Source organism: Sturnus vulgaris, chromosome 17 (assembly GCF_052056855.1).
Source record: "Sturnus vulgaris isolate bStuVul1 chromosome 17, bStuVul1.hap1, whole genome shotgun sequence".
NCBI classification, from domain to species: Eukaryota; Metazoa; Chordata; class Aves; order Passeriformes; family Sturnidae; genus Sturnus; species Sturnus vulgaris.
This window is the reverse complement of record NC_142259.1, coordinates 8,534,435-8,554,999: the sequence shown is the minus strand read 5'-3', so window position 1 is coordinate 8,554,999 and position 20,565 is coordinate 8,534,435. Positions and strand designations below refer to the sequence as shown.

Below are 20,565 nucleotides of genomic sequence, written 5' to 3'. Positions count from 1 at the left end.
TTTTGGGTGTGTGGTAAAAGGCAGCCAAGTGATGCTGGCAGGATGCTGAGGAGCAGCTGTACAGCAGTGATGAAAATGTGTTGGCATTTGCAGTCAGAGCTCTCAGTGTGAATGGATCATGTACAGAGTGATAAGGTGGGGTTTGTGCTCTGGGCACCTTGGAATCAAAACACTGCTGGGAGGCATTTGGAGAAGAAAAAACCTGGCATCCCTGGGCAGACTTCTATGGTCTTTTTTTTTTTTTTTTTTTCCCTTCACTTGAAAAAGGAAGAATTTGTTTCTGTGCCAGATGAAAGGAGAGAACTTTTTCTGTTCCTGAGGAGTTCAGCGGGAATTTCTGGTTCCTTCAGTGCTTGATTGCACTGTGGTCCCCTGTGTTAGGGGAGGCACAGCCTTTCCTGCCACCTGGCTCCTTGCAGTCTTGAGCTTTCACTTGCTGAAAATTTTTATTTCCTTTCAAAGACAAGCACCTGAACCGACAGATTTTTCCTCTTTCAACTTTTTTCGTAGAGAGAGTTTGTGATGAAGGCATGGAAAGTATAAAGAAAAATCTTTCTCTTAGAGAAAAAAATAGAGAGAGCTCCTCTTTGGGAGCCCAGGGCATTATTTAAGTAGTGGTAATACTTATTACAGAACCATCACTTTCACCCATCACATCTCAATATGTGATGCAACAAAGCTTCATGTCCTGCACAGTGACCCTCCAAAACCCATCTGCCTTTCTAGACTTCTGCAAGAATTACCAGTTTTAAAATAAGTTTTCTCCTTTTTTTCACTTAAAAATAAGTTTTCTCATTTTTTCACTTACTGCTCCAAAATTTTAAATGAAGCAGCAAATTGTCTGGCCTTCATCAAATCGTGCACATTTGTCAGTCAGTAACAGCTCTGGGCACTGGTGGTTTGGTTTTAGCTGAGCTTTTTCAATGCAAAAATTGATGGATGATGGAGAATTAAAGAAAAGTAAATGTGCCTTACAGAATTTTTCTTTCCAAAAAAGCCATGTCAGTTTGGAAGAATTTGCAGCAACAGTCATCCAGAGTTACCCACCCTACTGCTTCATTTAGGATGATAAATAAAAGTCACCTTTGTGTATTCACAGTGGTATTTAAGGATCATACATCACTGAGTACTGGGCTTTAAAAAATGCAGTGTATGACATCCTTAAAAATTAAAAAAAAAAAAAGAATTTGTAAGAAACAGCATGTGAACAGATTCAGTTGTAGAGCAGAAGCATTACCATATACATTAGCACCATCATGTGGTGCAATGCTGGCCTGAACAAGACAAAATGAGCTAAAACTGCACAGTGCAGAAACCATTTCTGACCATCCTCTGTGCTGGGGCAGAGTGTGAGGGGCTGGAGCTGAGACAGCAGGGCCAGAGCTGCCCACTGGAAACCAAAGCAGGAGTTCTTCAAACACAGCAAAATGTTCCTCTGACACAAATCCGGGTTCAGCAGACTGGACTAACCTCAGTCCTGACAGTGGAGTGAGGGGAAGAGTGGAGAAAATGTCACCCCTCCTTTCCAGAGAGGCAGGTTGGACAAGGAAATCAATTCCCTTGCTTTAGCACAGGGAAATTGTGCTAAATTTATTTTGTGATTGATTCTGCTGGCTGCAGTTTGCAGTGTTGTGCAGAGGAGAAGGTGCTGCCAGGGTGCAAAGCCCATCTGAAGCATTCCCAGGAAGTGCCTGATGAGGACAAAACATTTGTCCATAGATACAGCAAGGTTGGCAAGGTTTGCACAGCCCTTGGTAGCATTTGTGTGATCCTCCTTAGTTTGGTGAGGATGTGATGTCACATCATTGCAAAAATCTGGCTTCAAAATCTGAGAGATGATTGCTGTCCAAAAAAAAAAAGAAAAGGATTCTGTAATTCTGGTTAGCCAGGGCTTTATCTTTTCTCAGGATCTGCCCAGAAGGGATTCAGGTAATTGTTTCCTGGATGCATTAGCTGAATGCATTTTGGCTATGCAGTTCCATTCAGATGGATCTATTCAGATCCATCCTGCTTCAGCACATCCTGTCTCAGTGCTGCAGGCCAGCAGACAGGCCAGGTTCCAGCTGATTGACCCCAAACCTCGGGGTGGCTGAGTGGAAGGAGCCTGATCACTGCTCCCCAGGGCAGGGGGTGACTGTAGAAGTCTTAGGCTCCTACTAAAAACTTTCAGTCTTTTTACAGAAAGGGATTCTCTGTCAGCAAGTCTTACAGGCAGATGAAATCCCTACAGGCTGCAAGTGTGAGCCAGGCAAGGTGCAGAATATATCAGCAAATATTCATCTGACAGAAGATATTTTCCCTCTCTGCTCCCCTTTTTAGGGGAATCAGGGAGAAAAAAAGTTACCAAAGGTTACAAGTCACAGTGAAGTTAAAATACAGACTCTGGGCTTTCCAGGGTTGTGCTTTTTTTCCCCAGCTGCCTTTTGTTCACAGTACAATGCTGGCTAAAGAATAGCACCTTCCACCCCCAATCCCTCTGGAGATATTATTGTCTAGCTTTCTGGAAAACAGGTATTAAGGACAGGAGGACAGACAAGGGCATGAGGAATTAACAAACAAGGGGATTAGTGTGTTTACTCCTTTTGGAGCCATCCCTGGAGGTTTTGTGCTCTGGGAGCTGTTAGCCCGCACCCAGTGAGGGATGCAAGCTCCACTGCTCAGTGAATCCATGCGATGGTTAAAACTCTTTATTTGATCCACAAACAGACTGTGTGTGCCTTGTAAGTTGTTTCCGTACCTGCACGGGACATACCTTGAGAGCAGGCAGAGGGATGTGAGGGGTAACAGAAGGAGCTCTCAGGAGCCCTGATTTCACAGGGAGGCAGCAGAGGCTTTCTCCAAGCCAGCAGTGCCATTTAAATCAGCTCAGGCTCCTCTGAACGTGGCTGCTCCCACCTGGAGGCAGGTTGTGGACACACAGAGATATCCCAAGAGTAAAACCAGATCAGTGCCCAGAGCTGCAAGGGCTGGCTGAGGTTTTACACGTTTAACTGAGGTGCAGGCTGTGTGTGCCACACACCGCCCCGAGATCCCAGTGTCTCCGCTTAAAAACCAGCAGATGTGACACCGGGGCCGTGTCCCCATCACAGCCTTCCTGCCCTTCCAGCCCCCTCCTCCTCAGCAGCCAGGGCATCCTGCTTTGGTTCCCCACTCCGTGAGGTTCCAGGGAAATCCTGCAGGAGTGAGGGATGATTTTTGTGAGGCAGTGGTGGAAGGTGGTGCCCGTGTGGCTGCGGCAGCTCCGAGCTCCCCGTAACACGAGAGCGCAGCCGGCGCTATGAGGTAGCGTCTCAGCCTGTGTCAGGGTGTTTTATTAACTCAGAAATGTGATAGCTGCTCTTGTCACACTGCAGTGTACAGAACAATCCATTCACAAATGAGAAAAACAGATCCCTCCACAAATGCCTTTCCCCTGACTTCATGGCCCGTGCTGTACAGCTGGAGGGGAGTGGGCTGCACCAGCGTGACCCCAGCGCGGTGCACAGCAGCTACTGGGAGGGGGCTTAAAACGCTGGGGTGGGAGGAGAGAGGTGCCAGCAGAGATCTGCTCTTCAGCTGCTGGGCTGCAATTATATACAGCAATATATAACATATATTATATACAGCAGTATGCACTCCAGTGATGGGTTGATAAGAGAGCTGATGAGATGAGAACAATATGCAATTGTGTGTCTTTTTGAGAATTAGCTAAAATTGTGCAGAAAATCTCATTAATATGGACAAGAACTATCTGTCATGTTTTGCCATTGACAACAAGTTTGGTTACTTGTTTGGGGATTTTTTTTTTCATTTTTTGAAAGGGGCTACTCATCATTGTCTAAGGAAGGTAAAACAAATTCTGTGGTTTACAGAACACTGAAGTGGTGAAGAATTACTGCACATTGGTTAGCTGCAGTTGTTCTGACTGCAGAGTCCTATGGTACCAAGTGTCACAGCTTTTAAACTCTGTTGGAAAATCGACCAAAACAAAAGATAGTGTTCATCAGCTTGCAGGCTTTCTGTTCTGCTCTCTCCTGTAAGACTCATGGAGAAAGGAGAGTTAAGGTGGTAGGGGGAACTTCCCAGTTTTTCTCTTTCTAATCTTAATGCTGAGACTGGGAAAGAAACCAAAGGAATAACATTTCTCACATTTTTGAGGCAGGGCCTCCACCATTTGAACAATGAAGAATTTTGGAAGATAAGATCTCGAGCACATACTTCATGCAGGCTGAGCTCCAAGTGTATATTCTGGTTAAATTTCCTGCGCACAGATTTCCTCATTACTGACACACATTATTCCTCTGCTCAGTCTGTGGCTGGGGCAGTGGAAGTGTTGCCTTCAGTGCTTCAGCCCAGCTTCCCTGCACATCAAAGGCAGCTCAGCCCCCTCAGAACAATCTGGGAAAACACGGGCAGGACAGGCGTCTCCGGGAATCCCTGTGGGATACATCTTCTCCCCCTGTAATTATGTGGGCATACACCTCCTGTCCAAAGCAGTATTCTCACAGGGGGAAAGGCTGCCAAGTCTCTGCCTTATCATGCATACAGAGTAGAAAAAGCACAGCTTTCCTGGCTAAAACACAAGCATCTCTCTCTCTCTTGTCTGCATAGGAAGGAGTTCCACTCACTGTCTTATTCAAGAGCTGTTGTGCCCTTAGATAACAGCAGATCTCACACACATTCTCTGTCTGTTCATATTTTGTGCAAGTTCTGTGTGATACTTGTTGCTAACAATTACCTGGCCAGACTACAATACTAGCAAATTGTAAGATTTTATCTCCTTAATATTATACTTAAAGTAATTTTGCATTATATTATTTCAAACTTTTTTTCCACAACATTTACTTACTACTGGTTGGGTTTTTTTTTATCTCAGGACTGCGACCAGATCCACATAGATGATGTATCATCAGATGACAATGGTCAAGATCTGAGGTATGAGGTCTCCCAAGCTGGAAGCTGCAGGACAGGCAGTCCCCAGCCATGTGGAAATAGCAGAGGGCTGGTCAGAGATTCTCAAACCTGCACTGTCTCCCCTGCTGGCTCCATGCAGTCTGCATTTATCAAGCACACACAAGTACAGAGTCCCTTCTCTCACAGGATTGTGCCTGTCCCTTCTGTCAGGCCTGACTATGCTGAGCTTTGAACCATTCTGGGACATACATCTACATTAGGCTGAACTCCAGTCAGACCACACCAGTTTCTGATATGATTTAACCAGACAATTGTAACAGCTGCTGCCAAAATGCTTCAAAACCAGACTGAAAGGTTTCCCACAGTCCAGTCTGTAGTGAATGGGCTTAGTAGTGAGCAGTTGGACTTTACCATGCCAGATCCTTGTTGAAACTTGTACCCAAAGTGCACAAACATTACCATTACCTGTGTAAGCTGGGTCATCATAGCAACTACTTCTGTACAATTCCATCTGCTTTTCCCAAAGTGTTGCCTGCAGAGCCATGTAAAAGGAAAAGAATGACATGTGCAGGACTCATACAGAGCTTTGCAATTTGTGGTTTTATGGATGATTATTGTGAGAAATTGCTGCAGGAACAGAACATTTTTTAGATCTGTGCTAGTGATTGTGCTGAAGATGAACTTCAGTTCTGTACAGCGTGTCCTGTGTGTGTCTCTGCTGCCACTTGTCTCCACATTTGTTTTCAATGGTTTCCCCTCCCTGCTGGCACTGTGCAGGCTGTCATTGCACTGACCTGTCCCCTTGCCTCCTCCCTCTCTCCCAGCACCTATAACTTCTCTGCGGATGGCTTCCACAGTTCCAGTGCCAGTGCAAACCTGTGCCTGGGCTCGGGGGTTCACGGGGGAGTTGACTGGATGAGGAAATTGGCGTTCCGCTACCGCCGGGTCAAAGAGATGTACAACACCTACAAAAACAATGTGGGGGGTAAGTGCCAGGCCACCAGCAGGCCTTTCATCTTCCCAAAAACTGGACACCCTCTAGGGCCATCTCTGGAGGAGGTGTAGGGAGCCTCATGATGTGAGTGAGCTGAGCAAGTGCCTTTGCAGTCACCCTGAAATGTGGTTCTGTACAGGATTTGTGGGAGGCACACTAAAATACCTGGTTTAGTGGTTTGAGAAAGTCCAAGTGTGGGGCTTTATTTTTTAATTTATTTGGCAGGGAAACAACCTTCTCCAGTTTTCCAGAATGTTCAGCAGGCAAGCAAACAGTTCAGAACTAAATATTTTTTTTTACACAGCGTGTCTGAAGGCTTTCTTGTATTATAACTGCTTGTTTTTAATTCCCCCAAAACAATACCACCAGATACCAGGATTCTCTGGGTTCCTTCATCTCACCTAGTTCAGACAGGTCTTCCAAGAGACTCTCAGCTTCCTTTTCAGTACATCAGTGCAGGTTTCCCTCTGACTAGAAAAAGAAAGAAGCAAAACTCAAAGCATCACCACAACATATTTATTGGTTGGAGGACAAGTCTACCCTGCATGCACTGGAAATGGGGATGGCTTTTCAGGAGAAACAAAACCAACCTGGCCTCAGGTGTCTCTCTGCCCAGGTCTCTGCCCACTGGACACTGCTCTTCCATTTTCTTGCTCACTTCCCTTGCAAGCTTTATGCTCACTCCAGGAAAGGTGTTCCAAGGAGGTCCTGCCTTGTGTCCTTGACTGCACCATTCCACCAGAGGGGAAGGAAGCTGAGCTGCAGCAGCAGAGGATTGTGCTGCAGTTGGAGTGACATGGCAGTGACAAAGGGAGGCAGTGGCACCAGGGCCAAGAGAGGGGCAGTGGGAGAGCTCAGAACACAGGCAGGTGCCTTTGGCATTGTGCAGACAAAGCCAGGCAATTCCCTTTGTGTGCTCCTGCAAAGACACTTTCCCTGCTTGCAGGTTTAATAGGAGCTCCTAAGAGGGAGACCTGGCTGCAGCTGAGGGCAGAACTGGAAGCTCTGACTGATCTCTGGCTCACACATGCCCTGAAGGCGCTGAATTTGATACATTCCCGGTAAGAACAGCTCCAGGAATTGCCTGTGGGTTTGGTCCAGGAGCTCCTTTGCTTCCCTTGTTTTCCCCCTCTGAACAAATCAGGACACGTCTACAGGGCTTTGCTGGCCAAGCCTGTGGGTCTGCACAGTTTGCCAGGCTGAATTGTCAAGGCTTGGGGTGAGCCTGGCATGGTGAGCTGAGCAAAAGCAAAGCAGTTCTTTCTTTTCCTTGCCTTTCCTCGGCTCCCTCATCCATGGCACCACTTTCATGAGCAGCTTTACAAAAGAGGAGAGGGAGGGAAGAGCCCTCCTGTCCCTGAACACGTTCACTCCCAGAACCCAGCATGGACATCTCCACATTGTGTTGAAATTCCCACCAAAGAGATCCTGGCAAGCTTGCAGTAAGGCTGCATCATCTTTGCTAGTTTGGTTTATGTTTTTTTCATTCTACTGAGCTGCTCAAAAGACATTTCTGGTGCTCACATTATCTTCCTCTGGCTGCAAAGGAAGGAAAGGTTTGCTTCCTACCATCTTTCAGTCCAGGGTGAAAGAGAGAAACCCAGATTTCTAATAATTTCTGTTTCCTAGGCCTAACTGTGTGAATGTGTTGGTCACCACAACTCAGCTTATACCAGCTCTGGCTAAAGTGCTTCTCTATGGACTGGGCACTGTCTTCCCCATTGAAAACATTTACAGTGCAACAAAAACAGGTAAGAGCAAACTGACTGAAGCCTCACCTAAGCCAGGCTGAAGTTTTGTCCCTAAGTCATGCAGTGAGTGAGCTTTATTTTTAGCTCCTTACTTACAGATGTCTAATTCACATCCTGACTCCCACACTTAACCTAGTACAGACTGCAGGGAAAAAAAAGTCTGAAAATCACTTCTCAAATGTCTTCATGGGGAAGTGAGCCAGATCTATAGAAATATATCCACCCTGTGGAGCACTGGCTGCTCGTGGGATGTCCAGCTGCACCCAGCTGGAAGGAAAGTCTGCTTGGACCTGGTACAGAAACACTCTGCATCCTCTTAGCCTTGCAGAGGGGTCAAGTGTGCTGAATGAGCTTTGTGAAGCTTTGTGACTTACAACTACTGGTAGGGTTGGCTTGGGGCTTTTTTGTATTCTGTTCTTTCTGGTGTATTTGAACCTCTGAGGATTGCATTTTCATGTTTTACTGCACCCAGAATGAAGAGAAGAGGCCTCTGGAAACTGAATGCCATGAGTGTCACATCAGTCTGCCAGCTGGTGGCCTAAGCAAGGCATCACAGTCACAAAGCTCACAGAAAACTGGCAGCACTTGCAAGTCCTTGGCTGACAAAACAAGTGCTAATAACTGTCATGAGATGGAGAGGATCTGCCTCAAAAGATTTTTTGAAAAGAAAATAAAGAATGTTGCAGCCAGTTCAGTTAGGGGAGAATTTCAGGTCCTGTGCCTCCATATTAGCTCTGCCTGTGGTGTGTGTCCAGATAAAAAAATGTCTCTTCTCTTGTGTTGCTCAGGGAAAGAGAGCTGTTTTGAAAGAATAATGCAGAGGTTTGGAAGGAAAGCCGTGTACATTGTAATAGGAGATGGTGTTGAAGAGGAACAGGGAGCAAAAAAGGTACAGTTTGTGGATGCCATGCTGGATTCTTCCAAGTTTTGATTGCAATGACCCTTTCTTAATTTAAGCATTTAATGAGGCTCCCTCCATTTGAAACAGCTTACAGTTGGTCTCATTTCTTAATATGCAAAATCAACAATCATCTTGTCAGAAATTCCATACTCTAAATCCCCTCCACTTTGGCAGCTGGTACAATATTTCAGGTAGTTGGTGTGTCACATGTTCCAGGAATCATTCTTGCTTAATAAAGATGGCTATAAAGACATGAAAAGGGAAATTCCAGTGTGTGATCTCAGATGAGCAGGCAGAGTGAATTTTTGTTCTCACATGCTGCTTTTGTAAATTCTAAATTGTTGGAATTAATTTTGAATTAATTACTAGAATACGCCTATATCCATACATGTGTTTGTATTTATGACTCATTGAGATCATGGAGTGTAACTTCATTATAGCAAATACCAAAGGAACTTTTACAGTGTTGCTGCCTTTACCAGTGACTTCTGGATCAATGTGATTAATTTCACAAGCAAAATGAAATTAGAAAATTGACTGAAGGCAAAGAACAGAAACTGCAAAAGCAGTGTGATCAGGAATAATGAGAATTGGAACAGCCAAAGTTTTCATTTCCTAAACTTTAGAACAGAACAGTCCCTGCCTGGAACTTCCATTTATTTGGCTTTACAGGGCCAGGAATACAATTTATTAATGGCAAACATTATTTACAAGATGCCTCTGTGCATCCTGGGTTTTGTGCTGCTGATGTGACTGGAGAAATGTGATAGAGCTGCCTTTGCTCCAGGAGCAATGCACACGGGTTGAGATGCAGGAACTGGCTGAATGAGCTCCATCTTCAGCTAACTTTAATTTTTTAACAGATACACAAATGACTGGTGTAGCTCAGGTGATGTTGAAATATTAGATCTCAAGAACAAAGGGATCCCAGCAAATTAGGTGGGGGCTACATGTTCTGTCCCCAGAACTGTATCTCAGGTAATCTGCAAAGCAGCAGAAACTCTTGTTTTTTATAGTGTATTTTTCCTCACCAGTGGAAGCAACAATATCTACACCCACCTTAGAAAACTACCTAAACCTGCAGATGGTTTTGTAGCTCATGAAGGGTTAAGGAGCTGTCAGGAAGAGTCCAAAATGCTTGACTGGGGCTGAAGTGACAATGGCCTGCTGCTTGTGGCACACTTCAAAGGCAGTGGGTCAGTGAACAGAAGAGCATCAAAGGCTGCATGGGGAGCTGGGCAGGTTCAGCAATCTCCTCTGCTGGGGTTTCAGCAGCCTCCTGTCCCCTGCCTAAGCAGCTCAGCCATTAGTAGAGCACATTCTTTGCTGGGCTGTCGCCTCCTTTGATTGATGACAATCATTAATCAAACCTTCTACACACCTGAGCTTTATACAGAAAAAAAAATAAGGAGGGCACAGGGAGAGAGCCTTTTGCTGTTTTGCTGACAGCACTGATAACATCTCCAGTTTTGTGGGTCATTTTTCTTCACCTGTCTGATGAGTGATAAATCTGTAACTGCTGAACAACAGGAGTGGCTGGGAGGCCAAGTTTTCTTCTGGTTTAAGAAAGAAAAACAGATAATTTAATGGAAAGAGTTTAATAGAAACTAGGGGAGGGGGAAGGAAATAACTTTTCCCCTTAAAGTGAAATTGCAGGGCAGTGTATTTCAGTCTCTTCAGCTGTCTGGGTTTGCTTGCTGTCTCTACACACACTGATAAACAGCTCAAAGAAAACATCTGTTTACCGGCAGGCAACAGGCAACATACCAGAGAGAAGCATTAGTTGTCTTTAAAGGTTAGAGGAGTGTAAATAGACACTCTGTAACATAAACATCTAGAACCACTGGAGTTTTTGTACACAGGTAGGTACAATTGGAAAAGGAATATTTCCTTTCAATCTCTCTGGGAAGTGTATGCTCTCTGAAGCTTTGTTGAAGCTGTTTATGCAGGAGCAGGGTGGTTACAGGTGAATTCCTGCAGGGATAAAAGATTCTCTGCAGCATTATGCCCGTGCTGGAGGGACTAAGTGCTGTCAGCTTAGGCTTTCTGTACATTCAATACTACAAATATATTACTGACTGTGCAGAGACTGACATTTTGGGAGAAAGCAAAGAAAATCAGAGTCCCCACTGTTACAAAATCACAGAAAGGAGCTGTGTCCTTGATTAAACTGCTTTAACAGTTTTGGAGAAGAAACAAATCCAGTGCAAACCCCAGGCTCACCAGAACACACACACAAAAAAAAATGTATTTAACATGTAATGTTCTAATTATTTTGAGATTCTCTGCGTGCAGGCAGCCAGGGGGATCACAGCTATTGCTAAGGAGCTCTGCTGTTCAGGGATGCTTTCAGGGCACTCTGGTGACAGGTAACATTCCAGGTCCCCAGTGAAACTGAACTGCACTTGTTTCACAGCAGTTAAAAAGTTGACACTTTGTCCTCTTTCAGCTGCAAGTCTTGTTTTCCTACAGTATATTCACAACTTTTAGGAGAATGATCAGGATATTGTAAAGAAGATAGAGTGAGTCACAGGTAGCTGACCTTCCAGATTTTGTCCAGATGCTCAGATTTCAAGTGGAACAGGCTGGTTAAAATTTGGACATGTGTGTACAGGGCTTCAGATTTATCACGGCAAATACCAATTCAAAAACAGGGAGGCAGAACAGTAATTTAAGATGATCTCCCATAAAGGGAATTAGGATCGGTTTTTTTGGGACAGGCTGTTTTATAAGCCTATTGCATCTTCCCCTGAGGCAAGTGTTACATTAAATGAATAATTGACCTGAGCAATAATACCAGTTCCTACATTTACAGAAAATGCAGTGTGACCTACTGTTCCAGTTAATTGGGAAGGTGAATTGTTAGAAAGCATTTTGATTGTGTGGCATTTTATCCCTTTATTTACATTTTTATGAATTTTAGTAACTTCCTTTTCCAACAGATAGATTTGATTTACTTGTCTGTGAATCACTGATAACAGCTTTCACTACTGATGTTTGCTTAAAACTGTTTTTAGTAATATTGCAATTCTAGAAACATTCTTAATTAATTTGTGGGGGGGAAAAAAATTGGAGCAAAAATTGCAGCCCACATACTCCTAAATTGTGAAGGGTGTGTCTTCCTGTCTGCATAGGAGAGACAGATGAACAAAGAGACATTTCCCACTTTGTCCCTTCCTCCCTTCTCCCTAAGATGAGCCTCCTTGCCTCTGGCACTGTGACAAGTACCTGGTGGCCAAGCACAAAACTCTGTTCCTGAGGGTACAAGCTAAGAAAGTTGTTTTGATCTCAGCGTTATACAAAAACAGAAAAAAAAATTGCACTCTTTTGGTTTCACTCTAGCACAACATGCCCTTCTGGAGAATCTCTTGTCACGCTGACCTGGAAGCTCTTCGGCACGCCTTGGAACTTGAATATTTGTAGCAGATCCCAACATCTTAGCACTGGGAGGGCTTCACTCAGACTCTTACATCGGTTCCACCTATTCCTCAATGTTTTCTTAGTAAAAAAAAAAAAATCCCACAGCAACTGCAGTTTTTCTTTTTTTTGAAGGAGAACCCTTTCAGTGGAAGCCTTTAAGAACTTGCAGCCAAAGAATATTGTCTCAAGTCCTCCTTCCTTTGGACAGAGGAAAATCCTCCTGATCAGTCGCTGGGATGCTGCAGTTGCTGGCTAAGGTGGAGACACAGAGCTCTAATGGCCTTTTTGCCATCAACAAGGCAAATGCTTCAAGTCTGGGTATCCCTGTCAGCGTTCTTGGTTTTGAAAGGAGAAGAGGACACAGCAAGGAGTCTCTGCACAATCCATCACATCACACAGGACCTTCTGAAAATAGGAGTCAAACTGTTGATTTTTTTTTTTTTGGTCGTTGTTTTGGGGTTTTTTGTTTGTTTTGTTTTAATTTTTTAAATTTTTTTTTCTTTAATTTATGAACTAATCTCATTACTCTGGTATTAAGCTCTGTACCTGTGGTTTTCATCTGGCTTTTGCGGGGTGGGGGGGTGGGGAAAGTCTTACTGTTCTAAATTAATAGTTCATTTCTCCAGAACAAACTCTGGGGAGAATCATATTGTGTACATGAGTAGTAAGGACACACGGAACTGCTGGTAAGAACTGTAGCTGTGTTTTTGAGCTTTACCAAGATGGTTCATGGACTGTGCCTGTGTCTACACGGTGCCTTATATTGCCGTCTTGGGGCTGAGGATGGGAAAAAGTACTTTGTGATGAGTGAAAGGCATTAAATAAAAACATGTTTACATTTTGGGGGACTGGAGTACCTGCCTTCTCTCCCACCACTCTTGGATATAAAGGTAGGATGTGGAATGTGTGCTCCTGTTTTAAGGCTGGACTGGTAATGTTGCTGTCAAAATATTTAAATTCTCTGGGCCTGGGTGGATCTCTTGGTTAGAAAATAGCTGATGGTTCTCACTGTGGCACCAGGTAAGGTCAGAAGGATCAGAGCCCCTCTGGAAGGAGGGGTTTGAGATGCAGCAAGTGCTACAACCTCCACCTCAAAGGATTACACAAGTGCCACACACACCTGAAGGATACTCCTAACCTCTAAAAACATTTAGAGAAAACAGTGCTAGATCTGAGAGGGGATTTTCTGCCAAGCTAAAGCAGAAAATCTGATCTCAATCAATGCAAGGCAGCAGCCCCACAGCAGCTGTGATAGATCAGCATGACCAAGCCCAGCCTTTCAGTACATGCTGCTCGCTGGGCTTAGCACAACTCCGTGCAAAATGTCACTTTTGTAGCACAGGCATTGCCGGTCTCAGGGCTTGCTGAGCAAAACTTTTTTCCTCAAGGCTTCCCTGCTCTAAGAATGGTTTCCTTCACTTGTGATACAACTTTCTGTTTGTGACAAAGTCAGTGGAGAATTGACTAATGCTTGCAAGGTAAGTGCTCTGGTACATACACTTTTGAAAGAGGAATAAATACCAGGGACTGCAGATTCCCAGAGAAGCACAACTTCACCTTCTAATACCCCATCAATTAGCTAATTGATCTTCCTTAAAATTCCAAATTTAACACCTGACTTAAGACAACTGACTCGACTGAGCACTGATTCTGGTTTTTTTCTTAGATTCTTGGAAGCTGTTGCTTTCAGAATATATTTAAAGGTTTGAAAGCTCTTGGTTTTGTTGCTGACCTCCATAGCAGAGCTTTGGGCAGGACACACCAAGGGTCAGACAGGTGACTTCTTCAGGTGACACCTTCACAGGTAACACCATGGCACATTCATCTCTCAGTGCAGCAAGAGTATCAGGATTTACTGTTCCAGGCAATTTATCATGGATAAAAGAGGGGATCTACAGCAGTTTTGTGCTTAGGAACATCCAAAAGGCCTGGGAACATGCACAGACATATGGACAGGTCTTGCTTAGTTCCTTCACCTGTAGTTAGATCTATTTCTGCATTTTCTACATACTTTACTAGGATTTGGTCACCTGTTATTTTAGAGGAGGAAAGAAAACATATCTTTTCTAGGAAAAAAACATGTTCATTAATTAAAAAAAAAACTTCCACAGGCTGGAACAGGTGTCAGAAAGCAGTGGGGTTTCTTACAATTTGTACCTCACTTTCCTCTAACACAAGGCCTCGTTTCAGCATCCAAATTCCATGGGGAAGGCCAAAACATCATTTCAAGCTTTCCAGTTTTGTGCTTTTCTGTAAACAGTAGCACTGGGAACATTTGTAAACTGTGGTTTACAAATGTACAGAACAAAGTAACTGCAGGAGCAGGAACTTCAGACAATATTCACAGATTTTTACAGTGTTTCATAAGCTCCCTGTTTCTTTTAACTTATAATTAACACACACACAGAGAAGTCTTGCCCAATTCATGCTCTCTTGAGGGGCTACAACTGCACCCAGAGGCCCCATTTCTAACCCACAAATACACATAACACTGACATGTATCCATCCAACCAAAGAATAAATGTTACACAGCATCAGACTGGACAGGCTTGGATGCAAAAGTCCCAGACTTCTGAGACAGAGGATGCCAACCTAAGTGACATTACCTGTGATCTGGAGACTGTGCAAAAATGAACATTCCTCCAGATTGAACCAAAACTGGAAATCCAGGAACACAGAACATTTTTCTAAAACAGTTTAATAAAAAAATTGTGACGTTCCTTGAAAACTTGGAGAAACCCAAAGCATATTGTGTGTGTGTCACCTGTCTTAGTCACAAAGAAACACAATTGTCAAAAAAGATATTTAAGTTTAATACAAATTTTATACAAAGAAAATGTGAAAAAATACTTCCATATGCTAAAAGCAATTATGCTTCACAAATAAGGCCAGCTAGGCTAGTTTTGACACAACTGCAATTAATGAATATTCTGTTCTCACTTTTTTTTTTTCCTTCTAATACTTTTTCCCTCTAATCTGGGTACTAGCTGGAGACTGTACAAACCGCATTCTTATATAAACAATGGCAGAAATCAACATGACTAAAATGTACAACAGAATGTACTGGAATGATATCATACAATTAATTTTCTCATATACATACATCACCTTTGCTTTGTTCAATGCCTTTGTTTTACACAACATACAAAATGGGACTACAGCCTCAGTGTAACAGACAGCATCTCCAGGGGGTACTTCCTCTCATACTGCACTGCTTCATGCTTACAGAAAAACAGAAAATCCATCATATAAATAACACATGCTCTGGCCCAGCATCAAAAGTCCTTTGCCCATGTTTCCCGCTCCGTGTTTTTCTCCACACCTAGTTCTTGTTCCAAGTCCTTTGGGAGGATTTTTAAAAAGTAAGAAAACCGTGAAGCATAGCAACAAACTTTACTTGCCTCAGTCTTTGATATCAGTAATCAGAAATCCTGTTAAAACCAGCTGCTATTACATTTTGCAAATTTTCTGATCTTAGACTGAATGAAATTTTAAAATAATTTTAACCTGTAAACAACATTTATATATGTTGTCAGCCTGGTCATTGTGAAAAACAGTATAATTTTTATGGATTTCAGGTCTACATAATTTGCGTAACAGAGTTAACTGAAAAGAGATATCCTTCATCACTTGGCTGTTAAGAGAAATTCCACAAGAGTTTAAAAGTGCAGAAATTTTTTTCACTCCAAATGCCAAAAGTTGTTCAGATTTTCCATATTAGATTATTTGATGCAGTTTCCCAAGACCAGTTTTCAGCATTAGGTTGTGGTAAGGCTGTTTAAAACCTTCCTTTTCCAACTTCAAACACTCTTTATAAGTTAAAGTCAATACAAATATAAAAACGAGATGGTACTCTAATGACATCCACAAATTGTACATTATTTACAAAAGAAGCATAGTTTTAATATGGATCTTACCTGTCCTCAGCTTTTCTAAGCCAGTACTAATGCTTTACATTAATGTAGTGTAATTAATGCTTTGTACACATACACAAAGCTAAAGTCTGAACCTCTGAGGTTAATCCAAAGAACTGTGTTTATCTGTCACATTTCTATTAATTTATTCCAACAATTGTATGAACTTCTTGTTAGCAGTTAGACTCTTCGTACTTGGACTGGCATTGTGGTCTGAACATACTGAATTCCAGTTCTCATTGCCACTGTCCCAGCAGAAGGACTTACCACTACAGGAATGGTCTGTGGATTAAAAACCAAGAGAAACACATTGTTATGTTGAAGGTCACATAAACATGACCACAGAAATAGAGATTTGTTTTCCAGGGGGAATCCAGAACAAGTTCTAATTTTGTGCAAGAACTAATACCTTTATTACCACAGTATTACCTCATTCCAGGGGAGGAGTAGTGCTTTACTTCCCTATAGCCAAGAGTTTCTGTGTTCTTAAAACTGCTATGGAATTACAGGGACAGGAGGTGCTATAGGGGCTGCACACACTGCCTGTGCTTGGAGGGTGAGGGTTTCAGAGTTACATCCAGTTATGTATTTTCTGCAAACTAATACATGGGAAGAGGAAAAAGGGCTAAGAAAATCCTTTGTCATTTGAAAAACTTCTGACAAATCAAACTGGAGTACAAAAATACCCTTGTTTATAAGTATATTCTTGTTACACATTACTTAAATCTTTTTCCCCAAAAGGAACTTTCCCCCATGCATTCAGTCTACACAGAAGAGAACAAAGAACATCCATTTGAACAAAAAAAAGTACTTAAGTTAACTTCTGCACAAATCAATAGCAAAAACATCAGCATTACTGGGAACTGTCTTACACACCCTGTAAAAATATTAATATAGAATAAACTTTACACTTCCATCATACTGATCATGATTTATACATCTCAACAAATGGAGTTTCAGGACATCTCTATAGGTGGTAATTGATTCTACAGATGCAGAGACAAAGGCACAAGAATGTTAAACAATCTGGTCAAGGTCACATCACTCTGGAGATCTGTAAGAGGATTTATTGAACCTAAAGTCTGTATCTTAACCTTCCTCCAAAAACATGAGAAAGTCTAGAAATGTCTCTACCATACAAACTGCAAGGTGTGTTCCAGTACAGTTCCAGTGATGCACAACTGGTGATCAGACAAACGCATCCATTTCAGTTCACAACATCTTGTGGAAGAAACAGGGAGTGAGATTTTGAGGAACCTGAAAGGGATGCACAGATCTTCCCCCAATGGTAGTGTGACATTCCAGAGAGGACATGGAAGAACAAATACAAGTTCACTGAAGCCCAATGTTTCCCCACACTGATTCAAGAAACCAAATGAGTGTCTTAATGATATTCCACAAAGACTCTGAGTATCCCTGCTGAGATGGATTACAGCTCCTTTGTGACTGAGTCTGTGCCTTCCAGAAGCCTACTCATTCCATTCCCTGGAATGCAAAGAAGATGGGTTCATATTTTTACATTATTTTAACTGCAGGAAGAATAAAAAACAAACATGGAACCAATTTGCTAAATAAATTCAGGATTGCTGCCGCTTTGTAATGATTTCAGATGTGTTTACAAGGTTCAGTGGAAATGTTACCCAGAAGATACAATGGAAATTGTTCAGAAGAAGAAATTCCTAGTTGGACACAAAGTGCAAACTGAATTCTAAGAAAGCCATTATGTAAGCCACTGTCAGTACTAGAGGTGGGGAAATTAGGGTTGCCACAGTTGCCTTTTAAATATACACACTTACACACATGGAAATAATTAAGTTTCAGTTCTTAGCGCGATCGAATATGGAATGTGCGAGACTCCTTAAATGTGTTAAGATCATTCCCTGAGAGGTAAATTTTCCACCTCTGCCAGTTTTACACATATGTACATTTTGCATACATATTAAACATGCACTAAGGTTTAAAATTATTTAAATTGCACGTGCAGTCATTAGAATACAGAGGTGTCTGTAGCTGTGCAAGACTAATGCCAATGTGTACAAAGTTATAAACATGCACAAATAAAGTTGGAAACCTTTCACACGTTCCAATTCTGCTTTACATAACTCAATACACTTTGTGTTACAGAAAACCAATGAAGGTAACTGCCATTTTTCGGAATATTACACAAAACCACCGTAGGATCTTACAACCTCACAGCTATTCACAAAAGAAGCCTGATGTCTTAGAAGTCTGCTATTGGTTTTTAAAACACGTACAAAACCTTATTGTTAATGGTAGTTCAGTCCAAGCAACTCAGAGCCAATGCTGCAAAGGTGCACAGTGGTCAAGTGGAATTGAAATGCTGTGAGGAATGTGGGAAGTCTCTATCCCCACCAAGAGCTGTGTTTGTGTGCAATCTGATGGCTGTGAAATATTGTTTGTTCATGAGTGTGTATCCACCAACACACACGGGTGTGTCCTGCAGCTGGGGGTGTGCACAGGGAAAAAGAGAGACAGAGGAACTTCTACAGCACATCGGGCCTCACAGTCACAGTGTGGGTAAGGTACACTGTTAAGTCAGATAGTTGATAACAGTGTATTTTAAGTCAGAAATGAAGTTACCCACTTCAGGCTTCCCTGCTGAAGCCAGCACAGAGACAGAGCAGGTGCTGTGACCAGGGCAGCACTGGCTCGGGAGCTGGCTCTGACATGAGCACTGCAGAGCACAACCAGCGGAAATAACAGGCTAATATGGAGTATAAAATACAAAAATCCAACTCACTTTTGTCCCATCTATTGTGACTGACACTAGGGAATTCAGATGTCCTTGGTTAAGCCTTTGATGGAAAAAACCCAGGTCTGATTCCAATGCGATTTCTCGTTTCATAATGCTAATGTGCAAGACTGCATGGGAGAGACACTGCTGACAAATGCATTTTTTTTTTCACAGGTACTGAGATGTCACAGGAATATCAAGCATAGCTCAGAAATAATTAAATCTCTAAAATCTTTAAGATACCATAGACAAAACGATATTTAAAAGATATTTAAGATGAATTCTAGATATTTACATTGATGTTGTGGTCAAGTATATACATAAAACAGACCAGTAATGTGAAATGGCCTCTGCCTGTCCTCAGTGCCTTTGCCAGACTTAAAGATTTCTGAATCCTTGCAATCAAGAATGGAATGAAAGGGTGGAATGTTGCACAGCAAAATAAAGCATTTTGCACTAAAAGTTGAGATTATACCAGTGAATTCATCTCGTGATACAACAGCAGATGGAGACAACCCCCCAGAGATTCTGAGCAATTTTAATGCCAGGAACAGCATTGCTGCAGACTTTAAATTATGATGCTGTACTTACAATTGTGGGTTGAGTAGTTGGAATAAAGGTGGTGGTCTGCGGTACCTGGACCAGTTTTATAGGCTGGTTGCTTGTCACACCTGTTGCTATCTGCAGAGACAGCACAGGCAACCTCAGTAGAAGCCTCAGCTTTTACATAAATTCCACCTAGTTGTTACATTATTATTATGAGATGCAATTTGTTGGATGTTTTCTTTGTGTTAAAAACTTGCATCTTAATGAATTCACAGGTTACTTCTTTGTTAATAAAACAAAATTCAAATTATGAGCATGATCAATGTATACAGCATGATGTTTCAGGTAGAACATCTATATAAAAGCAATTCCATATCTGTGTAACTGGAATATTCCCTGGCAGGTTTTAGGTCTCACATCCCCTACTTCCCCAGTAATACAAAGCTTGTGCTGCCATAACAATGCATATGAACATTAAGTGAGTGAGCCAGAGTTCAACCAACTTCATCAAAACATTTAAGTGAAACAGCACCTCCTTTTCCCCCTTTTCAAATCTGTTCCCCAAGTTACTCCCTTAGATGATATTTCAAGCCCAGAGATCTAACACCAGACAGTAGCAAAAGTGTCAAGAAATGAACACAGCTCTCTAGATTACTATGCTTCCCAATTCTACAGGACTATCTCAATGAGACATCATGCTGGAATCACAATACTACAAAATTAGTTTGCTTTTAATATTTTAAAATACAACAAGGCTCCTACTGATGTGGAGGATCATGTGTAAGGGTTTGAAGGATCAGCCCCGGCCCCTCCCCCCCGCTAAAATTTTTCATTTAATAAATCTTGCAAGGGCAGAAAAAAAATGATGCCAAAATTGCTAATAGTCAAGCCCTACCTATAAAGCAGAATCTTCTCTATAAACATTTTCTATATATGCAATGTTAAGTCCCTTTTTTTTAGAGCATTTGCTCATCCTTGCCTACTGAACACTATCAGAGTAGATGCTATGGAGGATTTCAAAACTGCTCCGTTAACCGTAGATCCAGGTGAAGTGTTGTATCAGTGTTATGGAACATTGTGGTACCCTAATGGCAGTCTGTGGTGAGAAAGTAAGTTGGTTTGAATGCAGGTCTTGAGCTTGGCCTCTGAACCCCCAGGCAAGAAGGGCTTGGAAGTGCTGCAGTCAGTATTGCTTATCAGAAGGCAACTTGTATCGAAAGATCCAGACCAGAAGCTACACTGATGGGTCCTGGAGAGAGAGAGAGAAACAGATCCAGTCCCCCTTGGCTGGAAGGATGAGTCAAGCCAACACAAGGCTTTACTGGGAATAAGTGAAGGGGAAAAGGTGTTCCCAGAGGACAGGAGGAGGTTTTTTAACAAGATGAAGAACA

The 20,565-nt window shown here is 42.4% G+C and overlaps 2 protein-coding genes across 13 annotated transcripts in view; one reads left to right on the top strand and one right to left on the bottom strand.

The window, feature by feature from the left end:
• Positions 1-12,801, top strand: part of EYA2 (EYA transcriptional coactivator and phosphatase 2) — an 87,382-nt gene extending 74,581 nt beyond the window's left edge. For 2 of the 3 annotated variants that reach the window (XM_014888950.2, XM_088174961.1), the window contains 6 exons: positions 4,856-4,914; positions 5,718-5,878; positions 6,834-6,948; positions 7,517-7,638; positions 8,427-8,527; positions 11,882-12,801. In XM_014888950.2, the coding sequence (XP_014744436.1) occupies positions 4,856-4,914; positions 5,718-5,878; positions 6,834-6,948; positions 7,517-7,638; positions 8,427-8,527; positions 11,882-11,962 (639 nt within the window). In that variant the 3' untranslated portion in view covers positions 11,963-12,801. The remainder of the gene's footprint in view (positions 1-4,855; positions 4,915-5,717; positions 5,879-6,833; positions 6,949-7,516; positions 7,639-8,426; positions 8,528-11,881) is intronic. The other variant, XM_088174962.1, reaches the window with a different exon arrangement.
• A 1,947-nt stretch (positions 12,802-14,748) lies between these two features.
• The window catches only part of ZMYND8 (zinc finger MYND-type containing 8), a 50,262-nt gene continuing 44,445 nt past the window's right edge, over positions 14,749-20,565 (bottom strand). For 7 of the 10 annotated variants that reach the window (XM_014888949.2, XM_014888944.2, XM_088174955.1 and 4 more), the window contains exon 21: positions 14,749-20,423. In XM_014888949.2, coding sequence (XP_014744435.1) covers positions 20,409-20,423 — 15 coding nt within the window. In that variant the 3' untranslated portion in view covers positions 14,749-20,408. The remainder of the gene's footprint in view (positions 20,424-20,565) is intronic. The other 3 variants (XR_015807334.1, XR_015807335.1, XM_088174960.1) reach the window with 3 other exon arrangements.